We start from the raw sequence: 18,552 nt of genomic DNA, 5'->3' as shown, positions 1-18,552 counted from the left end.
GTGATGCGACTTAACTGTTGGTAGGTCACATGATAATGGCAACATGGCAAATGTATTACTTCCAGATTACATTCACACTACACACATTCATACTATAAAGAACATCCTTTTTAGCATATGTTTTATTCAAAATAAGTACCTGACTATGGCCTATAGGCCTATGCGATTTCAGACGCAGCATTGTCTTATTAGGGAATGAGGTTAAATGACAACTGGTATTATTCATTACAATGTTTAAGCATTCTCTCTGTTTAAGACTCTCTTTAAGCATTGTTGTTAAAGCATTCTCTGACATGCTTAAAGTCAGCATGGAATCAAAATTGACCCTATTTACTTTGTTAGTGGATATTACTAGTCTTGTGGTGAACAATTAATCCGTGCAAGTTAATACACAGAAAAAAATAGTTTGCCGTGGTTATCTTTAATCAAAGTCTGAAAAGTTACTTCCGGTCTGGAATGGTTCTTTTTCTGATAGGTTTGACGGCTTGGGTTGCTTAAACGCTTAACCACTCCCCTCAAACCGTTACTCTGCTATGGGCGAGAGATGGAGAGGAGGAGCGCTAAAGTAAACCCTCTGTTCAATATTCCGTTTCACTCGGAAATGCGTCACAACACTTGAGAAAAGTCGTTTGCAACTTCCGGTTCACGCAGACTTTAAGATAGGCTAGAGATATTATGTGAAACTAAAACATTTTCTAAGTAACAACATAAACTCTAGCCTGGCTCCGCCCTCTACATACTTCCCCTCAATTTTCATTTTCCTTCAGTACTACATCTGTTCTTGTGGTATATTCTTGAGTTTTCTCCGATCAATTTTTGTGTGGTTGAGAACGATGACGTTGAGGTCGTGCGTTAGTTTGAGTTGACGTACGTCATGAGACTCACGACCAAACGTTAGCGATTGGTTATGGCAGATCCAGAGTGGCTCTGGGCAGATCCAATAGTTTTAAACTTCAACCGAGTACCCACCTTCAAGGAAGTTAACGCTTGTCAATGGAGAGTGGCCAGACTCTCTGTACAAATGAAATGTACGAGAGTCTGGTAGGACCAAGCTACATAAACTCACCCATCTTCAACACAGCCATCTCCAATCAGAGACATTTGTAAACTCAGCAGGTTTTTAAAAAATGTTAATGTAACACACAAGGGCCCAAACCAAGTTGAAACGTCACTCAGACCATATTTTATTCAGGCCTCCTTCCTGATCCAAGGTCACCCGTAATCACGGTGTTGCCTCGGGTGACTGATTGCAGGAGCAAAGACCAGCCTCATTTACCGACTCCTGCGTCCTTTAAAGCCCTTCAATTTCCCTAGACTTCCTGAGGGACAGTCGTTGTTGTGCTAGGCACATTCGCCGACCACTGCGAATAAGCAGAACTCATAGCGTGATATCCTATTAGACCAGAGCAGTTCCCATAAGCCTGAGCAAGAACACAGAATGTCACACTATTAGCATTCCACAATGGGCCCCAACCTCCAGCTGTAGAGGCAAAATGGACAACGTTGCAGGCAGCAAGTCAATACGCTCTCACACAACCTTTATAATGGGAATTGAAGGAAGAGCAGTGCGGAATTGTAAAAAAAAAAAAAAAAAAACCGAGACAGCTCTTTCTCTCTCTAAAGGTCAGAGTCGTCGGTTTTGATTCACTGTTGTGGGGAGAAAAGTAAAGACCACATGGGTTAATATGAGGGAATGTTTTAGCATTTGTGCCAGAGTGCAATGATGATGTAAAATATACCTGTGGGAAACTCCAATATAGATGGTTATGTGACAAAATTCGGCAAATAACTTTTTTGACATACATGGTTCTCAAGATTTTATGACAATTAAAAAATATTGATGTTACATTTAAAGTCTGCATGGATACATTTTAGCATTTACATTTTTTAGGTTGCTAACAGAGAAGTAAAGGCCTCCTTGGTCCAAAAGTACATAGATGCTTTACAAAAGAACCACAGAACTCAACATGTCTTCAATACAAAACCCCTAAACTCTGGCCCCTTGAGATCCCTCCAACCCTAATCAAACACAACTACACAAGCTAAAGATCTTCAGGATTACTAGAAAGCTACAGGCAGTTGAGTCAGTTTGATCAGGGTTTAAGCTAAACTCTGTAGGTAAGTGGATCTCGAGGGCGTCCCCTGCCCTACAGAGAAGGTGATGGAAAAAAATATGAAATTGGGAGAAATATTATTGCTGCCTTCACGTGCTATCGGAAATGTCCTACTTCCCACTTCTGAAGTTGTGTTTACGAGCTTATTGCATTCAAATTTTGACTTGAGAGGGTGTTCATGTCCAATTTTTTGACCTAGGAGGCTAGAATTTACGATAATTACGATTGCACGAGAAGCCAGCATGTATTTCAATGCTTTAGCGTTCCCCAGATAAATGTTTTCCGAGGGGCGGTTAGGTTTAGGCTCATGCTTCTTTCTAAAAATGTAAAATTTTCAAACAATTCACATTGTATGAATTATATGATTCATTATTTTTCCTGTGAGATTGGGTATGTCATATATTATGTTGCTTCAGTAGCTGCTCTGACGGATTCTGTGAAGGGATTCTTATTCACACCGATAACACCTGAGTTTGCTAGTCTTTTGAACTATGAACCAAATACAAGTTATGGCTACCAACATACAAGTTAACTAAATTAGATAACTTGTATTTTTCACATTTATGACCTAGCATTAATGCACCACCATTCTCAGACTATGTGCGACCCACTTATTTCCTCAGTTTGAAAACTGCAGCAGACTTAAAGTTTCAGTGATGCCATAGAAAAATATTTTGAATTTCCAATGATGTCATAGATGTGTGAAGCCCCTGAAGCTGATCGTACAAAAACATACAACAATTTGAAACTAATTCATATGAATTAACCACCAAACGTAAAATAGTCAAATAAAATTGCCATGAAACGGTCTGGGAACCTCTGATTTAGAGGAAAAACTAGAACTACTGAGAACATCACAGTATTATTAGCATAAATCAACATTTACAGCTTAATTTAAGAGATAAACATATTTTTTACATGTACTGTACAAAAACTAAATCAGACAAATCTAATGAGATTTCAGAAAATCAGAAAATCTAATGCCCTATGAAAAAATTTTTTGGGGGAAAATGCACAAATTGCAAATGGTTCTGTTTCATACCACCGAGAGAAGTACATTTGTAACATGCTTGACACTCTTAAAGCTACACTGTGTACTTTTTTAAGTTGATTCTTAGCAAAAACCACTTTGTTCTTTCAAATTTATATGTGCTCATTAATGTATAATTACTTCTACAAACTAATCAAGTATTCTCGTAAGCGTAGAATCTGCTAAATATAATACGGGTGAGCTGCTTGTATGGCGGAAGCCATGTTGCGCCTCCATCTTGAAAATACATTAGCCAAAGAGGGACATACCTGGAAATTCAAGCTTTGCCTTTCGCATTTTTTTTAAACTCAGCGGCACCGTGACGAATGCGAGGGTGAGATTACTCGCGACTGCCGGCAGATTTGAAATAATACGTCCACCGTAGGAGTTTTAAACGCCCTCGGAATGGGAGGGGCTAGAAAGTAATATTCAGTTGGTAGTCATATACAATTTCACCGCTAGATTGGAGTAATTCCTACACAGTGTAGCTTTAAAGCGGCATAAATTAGTGAGGCTCTATGTATAGCCTACTTTAAATGAAATTACACCGGGAGAACAATAATTATACAGTAACCCAGTTTTCTGAATTATGAACCAATGTGGATCATAAAGTATACTGATCATAATGTACTGTATGTTCTTGTCACATTTTTCAATCTTTGAACATTGTCATTCAGCACATCAGTTTTTGCTATTAAAATGATAAGTCTGTTAATGTCCAACATATGCCTTGTATAAAGTTGTTCTTGATGTTTCAATCCTCTAGAAAAAAACTGTATAATTCATAATGTGTTCAAGTTAAAATGTTTAAGTTAAAACATTCATTTATCCTCAAAAGGACACACTGTGTCCAACAGGTTGTGAGTCCTAAAAACAACCCAAAGTTCCTCAGGAAGAGTCTGTGCTGTTCTTTGCTACAGGCGCCGGTCTCCATTCAGGTTGATAGAAGTGTATGTTGAACATACGTGCCCAGTTAGCAAAGACACGTTTCTCTGTGATGAAACGATGGTGGCTGCCATGCCGGTCCTGCTCGTGGGAGACATACATGGTGCATTCATCCGGCCCTGCAGGCTCGTAATAGTGATACGGCACTGAGGGCTTGGGAGACCTGAGAAGACGTGCATAATTTAATCATTTGGTGGTCATAAACCACCAAAATGCAATGAGGTTTGAATTAATTAATGTTAAACCAAAGAGGGATCCAACAGCATCATGGTGAATATCAAACAGAAAGTCTCACTTGCAGAACTCAGGAGGAATCATGCCATAGACGTCGATTCTGTCACAAACCTCCATAGCGATCGCCATGGTGAACCAACCCGTGCTGAGCCATGAATTGGACCTTTTCCTGAATAAAAACAAAAGAGAAAGGGGACATCTAGCTGTGATTATATTTATATTGACATTAACTTTTTTGCTCACCAGCCACTGTGGCAAGTGGTTTTCCCAAGCTACTCAACATTTTCACTGGCCACAATTTTGACATCGATACCATGGGGAAAAACTGCCATATAGATATTTTTAATTTTACCTTTTAATTTACCTGATGCCTGGATCCATTATACTGTTACACATGCGTTTTCTTTCTCAACAGTTTACGTTCACTTAAAACATTTACGTGAACACTCACTCACCACGTGCATTATTGACATTATTTTGTCTGTATTTGACTGTTTAAGCGCAATAATATTTTTTATGCGCAATACGCACAATCCCACGCTGAAATTTAAGCCCTGTAACACCAACAATATTCAAATGACGCAAATGAAACAAGTGAGTGAGGGGAGGCGGGTTTGTGTGTCAACTCGCTGTCCGAGAGATGAGAGAGCGCGAAAGCCAGCTGGTATCTTGTATTTATTATGCGGAAAATGAGTAGGCTATTGAAAGCGTTTCAGATATTTCAGAATCGATATGTAGACTATTGAAAAATCAATATTTTTACAACACTACATTGCACTTAGTTTATTATTTCAGAAGCCTTTTTAAAAAACTACAATTTATGTATTATATAAAATTCAACCCACCAAAGAAGTGGCTAGTATGGGTGACTGCGTTACACACCACTGCTGAAATCCACACGCATTTGGCGGGTGTTAATGTCAAGCCCTGTGTATAGGCACACAAAAATGCACTGCATGCTGTCTCTATGGAAACATGTTTCAGTTTTTGAGGGAAAACATCTTCAGCATCATGTTTTAGTTCCATTGAATGACTCACAATGGGAGATGGATTAAGATTAGAGCGATATAATCAGATAAAAGAGATAAAAGACACTGACAGAAAAAAAGGCAAGAGTTTAAGAACGTGTGAGTGTTTTGCCCTGAGCAGTTTGTGTTTGATTGGGTACATCCCAGCTGGCAGCTGTCTCCAGCTGGCACTGATCCTGTACTAACCCTTAATCTGCACTGATGCCAAGCCGTGTGCCCTGTGGGCCGGCGATATCCATCCTCCAGCAGGCTCTGGTGGTCTGCACATTAGTCGACAAACCCTCCCGCAGTGAATTAGAAGTTACACTTCCACCTCTCTCTTTAAAAGATTAATGATTAATGGTCATGTGTATAATCGTTTGAGAATATTAAAATGCTGTCCTCTTACCCCAGTTTTAATGTTCAGAGTTAAAGGTGCTGTATGTAGTTTTTTGAATGTACTAAAGCATAAAAATACCATAATGTTTGCAGATATTTAGGAAACATGCTAAGTTCACATATTTGTTTCTCTGAAAAACACTTCTACAGCCAGTTATTCTACTTTGAAATGTGCGTTCTGTGTCGGAATGTCTTTTTTTGTTTTGTTCTGTGTGATTCCGCCCACTGACAATTTACTCCATTCTAAGCCTCGGCATTCATCTAAAAAGCTCTATGATCAGAGGCACATTAATACGCAGATACATTAGCTGATCAACTCAGGCTTGTCACTTTCTAAACTAGTCAATTAAAAAAAAATGACTTGCTATTTGGATTTAACAAATGCAATAATAATATAGTTGATCCAATATTTTGCTGTGATGTACTTCCACACAGAAATACATTTTAACATGCGGTATAGTTTCTATGGTATTTTTCAGCAATTGGTATGAAATCAAGACACATGATAACATTTCATTCATTAATCTTAGTCATTTCAAAAAAAAAATGTTTTGCTAATTTGGTTTTACAAATACTATAATACCGCTAGTTTAATTAATATTTTGCTGAGATATACTTCCACATATAAAGGAATTCTAAAATAAATTGTATAGTTTCAACAGTGTTATGCAGCAAGTGGAACAAAATCAAGAGACATAGTCAATTTCCTGCTTTGATGGCACTAATAATCCACCGTGCTTCAACTAACATCCCCTGGAAAACTAACACAATTATGTAAACTAACTAACACAGAAAACATTTTATCCTCACCTGTCTTTTCCTGTTTCCTTCTTAAAAAGCTCATCAAAATGCAACATCTTCAACCGTGAGATGACATACACCTGTAGTTTAGGCATCACCTGCTTCATCAGGCGCAGGTTGTTGTAGACGAGGCCTTTACCGTCTCGTCGCATGTAGTTTCCGGGCCCCCAGAAGACAAAGAAGGTGTCCTGGCTGGAGTTGAGCAGCTCGAGGCGGTTTCGTAGCACACGTTGCATGCTGGAATGTGCGACCACGCGCAGGCTCGTCCGCTCGCCCACGTCACTCTGGTAGCCTTTTGTCGGGGCGTCGTTCATACGGATGACGCACTCCTTACGATCAATCTCTGCACCTCGATCACTTCCTGTCATGTGACCAGAGCTGGTCACTAAGGCACAACTTCTGCAATGCATCCTAAGAGGCTGGGGATGGACACAATGATGAGAAGTTTGAGTTGTCATGTACACAATATAATAAAGTTGGTTTCATACACTTTTGAAAAACATTCACATTTCCTTCAACAACAAAAAGTTTGATCTAATAACTAAAACATTTAGTGGTTAACTAAAGTACTAAAATACTTCCCTTGCATCTTGAACACACACGAGTTAACTAAAATTGTTAAATATATTTACTTAAATCTTAAATCTACAACCCACACTAAATATCAAAATGACTTTAATTTACAAATTGAAAACATGTACATAATTTTATATTATTTTTAAAAGCCACTATTATGAAATGCTACAATATTATGAAAGCCAAAAAATAAAAAAGGATAAACCTATGGTGAGTGAGTGAATGATTTACATACATTTGAATGAGATCACTGGCAAATGAATGCATGGGAACACACTGAAAGGGCAGAACAGATCAAAGTGCCTGGTCCACAAAGACTCTCTTTACCTTCATTGTTACCTTTATCTCCATTATTAAATCCCTCCAGCATAATCAACACTAACCCATTGAAAAAACCCACGAGAAAAGATTCGAGGGAAAGCATTCTGAACCCTCATTTAAGAGACAGACTTGCCTTAGTCTATCTAGAGCCTATACAACGTCTTAAAAAGTAGTACATACAAACCAGATTCCATTTAATTAACCAAAAATCTGATATTTTTATCAATATTCCAGTAAATATAAACAGTTTACCTAATTTCCAAACATGTTCAAGCTAAATATGAAGCACAGCACTTTATATTTATCCAAAATAAGCTTAATTCATTTTATAGTTGAGCTAAGATAACTAATTAATTTACATGACCTCAAGACAAAAGGGGCGATTTCATTATGTGTAATGTTTCAGACCTGTCACCATGTAAGATGATGCATGTGAAGCCGTGCGCCCTTTCCCTATGCGGGTATCTTTGTCTGTTAGCTGTAGAGACTCTATTAGATTTCTTCTGCTGTGATAAACAGGGTCGTTTCCAAGGAGATAATAGCCCAGTGGAGAGAACACAAATCAGGCCCAGTAAATAACCATCCACACTTCTTATTCCCTCATTAACATCCTCATTCTTAAGCTCTCTCCAGTGGGACATAAAATCATAATTACTCTAACTGCAATCTCCCCCTGTCTTTCTGAGAAACTTTCTGATGAAAAAGGATTGATTCAGATGATATAATCAAATATTCTGGACCAAATCGATAAAATAGTTATTAAAGTTATGGCTGATAACTGATGGCTGATATTGAATTCTATGCTATTTATATTATACTGTATATAAATGAAAGATAAAACTCTAAAAAGTAATAATTTTAAATACTACACGTGAATATAGAAAATAACTTAGTAACTTTAAATGTTAGATGGCGCAGGCAAAGGTATACTAAATGTAAAAATAGGGGAAATTAATAAATTAAATCAATAATTTAATTCCTTAAAGGGTCATGAAACCCCCCTCTTTCTGCTCAAGTCAAGCTCACAATCTTTTTGAAAAATGCAACTTAAATGGGAGTGGATGGCTGTGAGAATAAGGGAGGGGAGTGGGTGTGGTGTGGCACGGCAGGGGAGAGGGGGAGGGGGAGGGGGGATAACTGTCATCGGCCAGTGGCTCTTGCATATCGACTGTCACTATAAAAATCAGTGGTAAAATGTGAGGAAATGCTTTTTTTTTAGCTGGCAAAGTTAAAGTCTAATGAAATACACTGACACCTTATTTTTGTCCTTTCAAAAGTAGGCTAACTGAATGCCCTGCTACATAGCTATTAGCCTACAGTAATCGTAATTCTATTCAAAACATATTAATGTACATGCATAATTACAATGTCATTATAACATATATATTTGTTTATATACACACTATAAATGCATAAGCCTATATTTGAAAATAATAAATTTTCCGCTTAAAAAAAAAAGTTCTGTACATAGCCTTAGATCTACGCGCCCCCTGAACCCCATAATAAAGATGGACAGTTGAGTGACATACAAAAATTTGGCAAATAAAACGGTTACATTTCACACACACCTCTGCTTCAGAAGAAGAGGAAGAGCGAATTATACAAGGTAGACTACAAGTCGATGTATCAGAATGGTGATGCGTTTTATGTATCGCTCTCTACAAAGTCGTACACATAACGGTAATTGATATGATGAGACTTTTGCTTGTCTACATTATCAAACAGCTAATAATGTGTTGCTAACGTTACACAAACCATGTTCCCGTTCGCCCATCTCAAAGTCAGATGCCTTCTAAAAAACAGCATTGTTAGAAACGCTATGACCCTCATGTTGTTTGAAAATCATGGCATTTAGTTCATCAAAACATTTCCTATCCCTTCTCAAAGGTGTTCTTGTGCTCGCTGTGGAAAAGCCCCGCCCAGCACATTGACGGGATTGGTTACTTGTTTGTGACGGTAGGAAACATCCAGTTATGTGCTGTGATATCGCTTCATAAAATTATTTTGGACATGGCTTTTAATGGTGAAACTTTTGTTTTTGTAATCAGGCTCTCAAAAAGTAATTACAAATTTGGATTTAGACTTATCGGCCAATATATCGGTTTTCAAATATAACGAATTATCGGTTATAATTTTCATATTGGTGCATCCCTATCTTAAAGCATATTCAAAAACCCACATAGACATATAAACAACATTAAAAACTTCATTTTCAACACAGGGAGTCTTTAAATCATCATATCATATGTTTAAAGCTGACTTCACTGACTTAAAGTAATTCACTAAAATGCCAAAAGCAGGTTGACATTGGATCATAGCCATCGCATCATTCAAAATGAGCTTTTCTCATCAGACAGATCCTCTGCATGTTTTCCGGCTACTCTTCAGGGTGAAATGAAATTGGAAAAACCATTTCCTTACACTGAGAGTTAGAAAACGCTTGTGATAAAGACTTGTTGGCCATGTTCATTTAGCTATCTCCTACACTGGCTGTTCATTTACACTAACACGAGCAAATCTTCCGCTTATGACTGTTACAAAATTACTTCCACACAGTATCCATTAAAATCTGTCTCTAAATCCTGGAGCTCTTATTAGCTCGGATAAGAGTGCTCTTTGGACTAATGAGAACCGGTAGACTTGAGAGCTGTGTCTGTCAGTGTGAAGTATGATAGAGATGTCTCATGACGATGGGTCAAGGTCAAATCTAAATATGACGAAGATTTTCACTAACAAGAACAACAGTTATCTTAGATGTTTTATATTAGGATGCTTTATATTTCATCACACCCATTTTAAAGGAATAGTTTCAACCGAAAATGTACGTTCTATTATAATTTACTCACCCTCATGTCTTTTTAAACCACTTTGAGGGTTATTTATGAATGTCCAAGCTGCTCTTTTCCAGACAATGAAAGTGAATGGTGCCTATGACTGTCAAGCAAGTATACTATTTACTTCTGTTCCTGACACAAGCTATTGTATGGCTTCAGTAGCTTTGGAATATAGAGCATACTGATGCTTTTTGGTGCTTCTTTGTTCTTTTTGGAGCTTGACACTTCTCAGTCCCGATCCACTTTCAATTTATAGAGAAGAGTTGTGTGAACATTCATCAAAAATGTCCTTTTATCTTCCACATAAGAAAGAAATTCACATGGGGGGTGAGTAAATGATGCAGAGCTGAACTAGCCCTTTAATGACCGAAACAAGTCATCCTATATACCAGAAGTTCCCAACTTTTTTGTGCCAGGGACCAGAATATTCATAAAAAAAATTCCAGTGACCAGTTGTCAATTTGAATACCTCAATTTTAAGATGCATGGTTTTGAAACATAGCACTGTGTAAAGCTGTTCTTCCTGGGCTTCCATAAAAAACATATCCAAAACAATGCACACAAATTCCAGGATATGATAAAACGAAATTTAAAAAGGATTGTTTTGACAGCTTCTTTGCAGAGTATTTCACCACAAACAACACAATGGATTTGGCGCCACAGAATCGCCTGTTGACGTAAATCCATATCTATGAGGCATCGTAATACGATTGAGGCTTGACCTGCTTTTCCTTTTCCCGCTATTTTCGAGTTGGTCATCGCCCTTTCTTTTACACTAACAGTCTGCAATGAAATGGGCCATGGAAGTTTGCTGGGATCTGATCATCTCTCCACATAGCTCTCTGCCACTTCACGTGCACTGCGCTTTAAAATCCGGTTAGATACCATATGTCCAGAACCAATGAGACGCAAGCAATCGCAAGTCGCTCAAAGAAACACATTTTTATTTATTTATTGTTTATGATTTGGACATGTCATAGTACTTTAAAAATCATTTAAAAATGACAATTACTATATAAAAAAAATATTTAAAAAATCTGGTAATATTTCAAGGCCCGGTACAAACGGGGAGACTTGACCATTTTTATACGGGGGTTGGGAATCGCTGCTACATACTATACGAGTAATAAGTGTGTAATAATCTCTTATTACACAACCTACATAAAACTACATGTACATTTAAACATACAGAGAGTAAATAGCAATAACATTTAGGACAGTGTTAAACCAGCTTTCCACATTAACTGATCAGGGGTGAAGGTTGAAATTATAGGATCACTGGATAGTGTAATTTTAAAAGGCTTTAAAAGCCTGCACCTGATTTATCAGGAAAAACTGCAGAGGCAGTAGACCGAAAAATGACGGAAAGAAAGAAAAATGGTCAAGTCTTCTTTATGTTTCTGTGCACTGCATATCATAAATGACAGTCCCAATAATGCTTATCTGTATGAGGATATTATTTGACGACTAAGGAAAAATGCAACTGAATCAAAACAGTTAAGGATAAGGATACTGCACAGTGCCGTTATTCTTCACATTTAAATTATCGTCCAAATGTCTTGACGTTTCCAAAGACAATTTAATGGGTTTATACATTAGTGAGTAAAATTGTAATTCTAGGGACAATTAAGTTTTTGTGCAAAGGTAAAGAATAGGAGATCACAGCCTGGTCTAAGAGTTAGATTAGGGATTTAAAAAAAATCATTAACATTTACTAAAAATAATACTCCAAAAAAGACATTTTGGAGCTCTTCTCCATATAAAATTGAGGATATAGAAAAGAACAGACTGAGACTGACTCTATAATCATCAAATGCAACAATCAAAGGAGAAAACAAACTGTTAAAGCCCCAGGAAAAAGGAATATACTTTTCGTTTTAAAGTGCCATATTAATCATTGTAGTGCTTGAAAGCATTTTACAGACCTAAGTAAGTCACCTTATGATCAATGATGCTGCTGTAACCTTCTAAGTAGGATGTCTGCTGACTGAGAACGTTCATCTGATGTCCATCTGATTGAATCTGATCTTCAGGTGTGTCGGTAGAACTGCTGTTGTACAGGAATAATAAGCTTGTAAGCACGGTGACAAAACCAATCAATATGATTCCATGACGCTGAAAAAAAGAGGAAAAAGAACAACATTTTGTATCAAGGATGCTCAGATTATCCTCCATCTATGGTTCTGCTGACATATGCATGCATCAGTAAATAAAACAGATCCTTTTGAGGCATGAATGAAATGTTGGGTGAATATGCGTATTATATCAAATAAAAACTCTCAGTATATCCAGTGCCAAAGACAACTGAAATGACTAGCCATTAGTTGTAAATTAATATCAGGTAATGGTGGGTAATATTTAGGGTTCAGCTTTATCTTCAATAATAATTTAATTGCGATTTTACAGTGTAAATTTATTGCAAGAAGTCCAAATGAATGTTTTTTTAATTTTGTCATTTGAAAAATATGAAAGTAATGTAATTAACCAAAATTATGAACAAAATAAAAACTACCTCCTTAATAAGTTTTTACATTTAAATAACAATGCATATACATATCAATTTCATCATGCAAACGTGCTCACCAAACATGTATTTGTTTAATCAAATTAACCATGTGGGCACTTAGTAGCCTAATAATTATCTTACAATAATTTACAATGGCAGCCATAGTTTCCACCAAAATAGTATCAGGCTAAGTCTTGCTATTGACACAACTGATATAAAAAAATAAACAAGACAACATTAACTGATAAATACGCCTCTGTGACGGAAAATATATACCATGGTAAATGTTTGTAAGGGCAGCTAAAGTTACTTAAATAATGTCAGAGAGAGGTTGCTCTACCGTCCGCGTCTTCATATTGTGAAGTGTATAATTCGGTCCGTTTAGTCCAGGGGTGTTATTCAGCCTCACCGACAGCAGCTTTACAAACCCGTTCTGCTCGCTCACACATCTTTTTTTCACACTGAAGCTCCAGCCTTCACTGAACTCAGAACTACAGTCGTCAGTCCACACACACGCACACGCACGCACACACACACACACACACACGCTGTGCGCAATCTGCGCACGCGTGGTCTTAAAGAACGCCGAGTCACAATCCCTTGCAAAACATTAACAGTTTTTGGACGGACAAAAATGAGTAACTATTGAAAAATATTTAAAATGATTCCAAATTGATTAAAATAATTTAAAAGGATTTATGAACATTGGTTTGTTAGTTAAAATAAAAACGCCAGAAACTAATCACAACTCCCCCACTTTAGGCTACAATATTGCCTATTACTGTTACCTATCTCGTTGCTTGGATTTTCACTGTACTTCCATGTTAAAAAAAAACATATTGTAAAACGTTTAGGTAATGTAACAGTAAAAAGTCAGTGCAAACCATATCAGGATATTCTTATTAAACTCTTGTTATCATAGTATACATTTGTAAAGGAGTTGATGTACAATAATAATAAAATATAAAGTTTTGTGTTATTCCCTTCATGCCTTATAAAAAATACATACAATTTGTATATGACTTTGGTGGACTTCAAATGAATAAAGTACTGTTTGTGAGGAATGATGATATTATACTGTAATTCAGTTCTCCATTATGTCCTATTAATGAGATGGTTTGATATATGATACGTTAATAATCCTCATGCAGCAGATGATATTTAATCATTCACATCATGAATGATTTTGAGTGTGACTCATATAAACATGCAGCATTGAGTTCAGATGTGTATCATTTTTGTTAAAAAAAAAAACACACATCTTACTCTTTGAAACTTTGGACAGGACACTGAATGCTATTCAATAGAGTATGCTATGGTCATATCAGACAGTGACACTGAAACCTTCGGTATGAACATTAAAAAAAACACCATATACTGAGGCAGGCACTTTCATAAACTGATACAGCAGACGGCAAACCAGCATATGGTTTATGATGCATTTGCTTTTAAACTCGGCCTCAGCGTTTTATTACAGTGCATTAATTGATTAGAAATTCTGGGTTGCAATACATCAAACTCAACTTCAGTTCACTTCGGTCTGCAGTGAGATGTCACTTAAGAAACCATCATAATCCATCATTTTTATTTATTTATTATTATAGGGGCACAGTGACTGACATATTAAACAATGCTTATGATTTCTAAAATTCTCCCATGCCAAATGACATATTAGAATAATTATTTTGGTAATTTAACAGTCAGCTCTCAGTCTATCGCATGCACTGTCACTATATGGATCTTCATTGGATGTCACAAGGTCACCAACACCATTAACTTCATGGTTTATGAGAGGCGGCGCAGGTGTCTTAGAATGAGAGTAATGTGAACTGATTTCAGCATATAGAAAACCGCCGGCGTATGGCCTGGATGTAAAAGATACCATCTTCTCTTCTAAAAATGGCATGCAATGTGGCAGAGATTCTCACGGGAGCAGAGATTTGCTGGAAGCTGCATGTCATTTCGTCTGCGGAAATAGAAATACATCTTTTTTTTATTTCATATATACATTTTTCAAATCTCACATCCTCTCTCAATCCTTCATTTTTTAAATGTATAACTGCTCTCAACCTTGTGATATGTGAAAATAAGACATATTGATTTATGATCTGTCTTGCTGTGTGCTTCAGTTCGTTTTACAGTTACTTTTTGCAAAGAATTGAATTCCACATCTGTGTTGCACATGATATATGATACCTAGGAAAAAGCCTATGAGTTATGCAACAGAATGTTAGTTTACAATTTCCATGCTTTCTCATCAATATCAATGTATAAACCAACACTTTAATAAAAATTGGGTATTCATTCTTTTTTTTTTAAAGCAAACATTTGTGATTTTTAGAGTTGAATTAATTTACTTCATTTTAGGTAAATATCTTGAATGAAGTTGGCATGACTTAAAAATCTGCCATCATTGTAACAATTACCTTTATAGACTATGTATTTCTTGAGTTGTCTTACGAGTTCTACGCATAATCATTTCCTTTGTATTATTTACTAATTTCGTGTTTTCTAAATGTTGAGGTAAAGTTCAAATACATGAATTAATCCAACTCAATCAAGTAAGTGATTGGTTATTCTTCAGCATTATTTTCTTGATCCAAGAATCATTTCACAATGCTCTGGCTTGTATGTGGTTGTTTGTATGTGAAAACAAATTAATCAAAAGAAGTCAATTAGAGTATTGATTAATTGATAACATAGCCAAGGATGAAATTTGCTAATTTCCTTCATTGAGCGCGGGTGAAAATTAGAAAAGGGCAAAGGCATCTGATGGGGATTGATTCAGTGTTTGTTGTCATTGGAGACAAATGAGAATTAGATGTTGCTTGCCTTTCTGTCTGTCTCATTAGTATATTTGATTAAATCACTCCTTGAGGCTGCGGCTGTGGTGACAGGAAGATAGTTGGTGATGCGTTTGGCATAAAATTAAAGCTTATCTGAATTAAATAGTCTTACCTCTCTGATGAGGTCACAAACTGCTGCTCATCAGTGGGTGGACAGATACATTTTCAGAATGATCACATAAAGTTGGTATTACTCCCTTGAAAAAGCAGCAATCATATTGTGCCTCTGCGCCTATATCTCTCTAATAAATGCAGCACTAGGCCTATGTTTCAGGAGTTTATTTAATAATCTGAAATCCTAAACAGTTTTTATCACCGAAGGCAAAGAGACAGCAAGAAATGTTTAACAAATTAATTATTGAATATGAATATAGCAGGGAATGAAAGAAGTCATGACAGCACTTTATTAAACAGTGACATGATATGAAGGACAAGTAGGTAACCCATACTCAGAATTTGTCCAATTAACCCATCCAAGTTAGTACAAGTTACTGCAAACCGTGGACACACACACACACACACACACACACCTGCAACCTTCCAGTTACCAGTCTGACTCTAACCATTAGGCCACAACTGCCTCAAGCAAACAAGTGTTGTGAAAAATTCTAAGTCTTCAAAGTCTGGTTCAGGTTTCAAAGAGGCTCTTGCTGAGTCAAAGTTTCAGGTCTCAGAAGAATCAACTTTATTGAGCAGTTCAACAAAGTGAGATGTTAGCAAGGCATCTAAATTCTACGCTGGTCAGTCTACAGGTCTTATACATGTTTCTTATCTCTTGGTGTCCAATTAGTGGTCTTCCCGCTATCTTTTAGCGGTTGCTCCTCCCCACTATTTCGCCACAATTAGAAGTGCTTACATGTCTGATTTACTTCTAATCGTTCCAAGGCCATCTTTACATAACCAACCCAACTGGCCTTTTCTCATGACATCTTATGTTTTCTAGCTCTTGCACCATTTTAATTTAGAAACATGTATTTGATAGATGGATTTCTCCAACACAAGTAGGGGGCAAAAATGTATTTCCAAAATTAGAGTCTCAAAACCAAAAGGGAACAGATGACTCCTGACACCGGTCAAAAGTTAATAATTACGATTTTTAAAAAAAAAATTGAAAGAAGTCTCTTATGTTCACCATGGCTGCATTTATTTGATGAAAAATACATTAAAAACAGTAATATTGTGAAATATTATTACAATTTATAAATAACTATTTTTCTTTTTTATATATATATATTTAAAAATATAATTTATTCCTGTGATGGTCAAGCTGATTTTTTATCAGCCGTAACTAAATTATTCAGTGTCACATGATGAAGCTTATGGCTGGTAATGTAGGCTATAGTATTTTATACTTTTTTTTGTACTGTCATTTTTAATAATTAAGTAAAAAATTATAAATTGGCCTATATAGCCTCAGATCAATTAAAGCTTCAGAGGACCACATTTCACGTTATTTTCTGAAAGTCAATTTTCACATAAAATATTTACAGCATTTAAAAAAGTTGTAGATATGTCATGACTTTTGATTCTGAATGTGTAACCTTTCATTGACTCTATAAGAGCTGCACGATTCATCAAAAGATCTCGATTCAAGCACCCACGCAATCTTATTCCTAAATGACAACGATTCGGCTCTGTAACACCGCTGAACATAGCTCTCTTCACAACACAGGTGCAGGTCGTATCCTTAAAACGGGCGTTTTAATTCTTTGGCTTGTCTTGTTTACGCCGTGAGAGCTGCATTCATAAATGAACATAGTAGGCTACAAACACATCAGCATATTACAATACAGTCTTAAAGGAAACGAGATGCAAAAAGGAGGCTTTCAATAATTCAAACACACATGTGAAACACATCGTTGGCTGCTAGTTAAAGTGGTCCTTGAGTCCTTTGTTTTACAAAATCCTCTTTACTGTCCCCTTTGACTTAAGACAACATTTATTTTAAACTTAAAGGGTTAGTTCACCCAAAAATGAAAATGCTGTTACTCACCCTCATGTTGTTCCAACTCCGTAAGACTTTCGTTTATCTTCGGAAGATAAATTAAGATAGGCTATTTTTGATGAAATCTGAGAGCTGGATCACTCCTTCATAGGTAATCGATAGGCTATCTGCCATCCCAGAAAGGTTAGTAAAAAGACATCGTTAAAATAGTCCAACCTTAAGTCTAAACTTAACCTTAACCATACGTTTAGCCTATCTAGCGACTAGAATACGTTTGTGCACAAAAACAAAACAAAAACAACGACTTTATTCAACTATTAACCATCAATCATTATTTATGTGTTACAATAACTCAAATAATCAAGTAGCCTACTGGAATAAAAGTTTATAGTTCGGATATAAACATGTCTAGAGTAAAACTTGACACTTCAAATAAAGATTGTAGAGATTACATTGTTATGCCAGTAGGTGGCGACAATTGACTGTTTAATCATTCATTGAATCAGATGTTTTTAAATAGCCTACTTAAATAGAGTGCAGGAATTAACATTTTAATAGAACCTCTAAATATTTTGATTAGTTGTCAATTCAGAATTGTGGGACAATAATGAACTTTATTTTAAACATGAAAATCGTGCTTCTCAATTTATCCAGAATCGTGCAGCTCTAACTCTATTACACCGCTACTCTGCTGCAGCCCAGAAATGTTCAAGATCTCCACAAGCTATTTTAAGATCCCCAAGCAGATGGAGCCAACCAAAACCCAACAAGTGTCTGGCCTTTTTACGTGGCACCCTGAACAGATGAGCTGTCTCCTTATGAGACATTGGTGATCACACAGAGAAGCAGGGGACACACTTTGTGAATGTTAATATATTCATAGCAGTGAAGAAAGGCACTCACCCAGAGTTTCACATGGTGAGCAATCCTAAGATTGTTTATCTAAGGGCACCTCAGAATAAACAGAATAGAGCAGGTGTCTGTCCTACCTGAG

At 36.5% G+C, this 18,552-nt stretch overlaps 1 protein-coding gene across 2 annotated transcripts; it reads right to left on the bottom strand.

Moving 5' to 3' along the window:
- Nucleotides 1-1,777: 1,777 nt before the first annotated feature.
- On the bottom strand, nt 1,778-17,657 carry st6galnac5b (ST6 (alpha-N-acetyl-neuraminyl-2,3-beta-galactosyl-1,3)-N-acetylgalactosaminide alpha-2,6-sialyltransferase 5b). 2 transcript variants are annotated; one of them, XM_079637769.1, is made up of 5 exons: nt 17,607-17,657; nt 12,200-12,376; nt 6,540-6,949; nt 4,385-4,492; nt 1,778-4,252 (listed from the first exon to the last, which is right to left on the bottom strand). In XM_079637769.1, the coding sequence occupies exons 1-5, from the start codon at nt 17,610-17,612 to the stop codon at nt 4,033-4,035; spliced, it is 921 nt and encodes a 306-aa protein (XP_079493895.1). In that variant the 5' UTR covers nt 17,613-17,657; the 3' UTR covers nt 1,778-4,032. The 2 variants fall into 2 exon arrangements, with proteins under 2 accessions (XP_079493895.1, XP_079493894.1); XM_079637768.1 differs by lacking the exon at nt 17,607-17,657 and adding an exon at nt 13,108-13,282.
- Nucleotides 17,658-18,552: the final 895 nt, after the last annotated feature.

Source organism: Phoxinus phoxinus (genome assembly GCF_949152265.1).
Source record: "Phoxinus phoxinus genome assembly, chromosome: 15".
Classification (NCBI taxonomy): Eukaryota; Metazoa; Chordata; class Actinopteri; order Cypriniformes; family Leuciscidae; genus Phoxinus; species Phoxinus phoxinus.
This window is presented reverse-complemented; position numbering and strand designations above follow the sequence as displayed.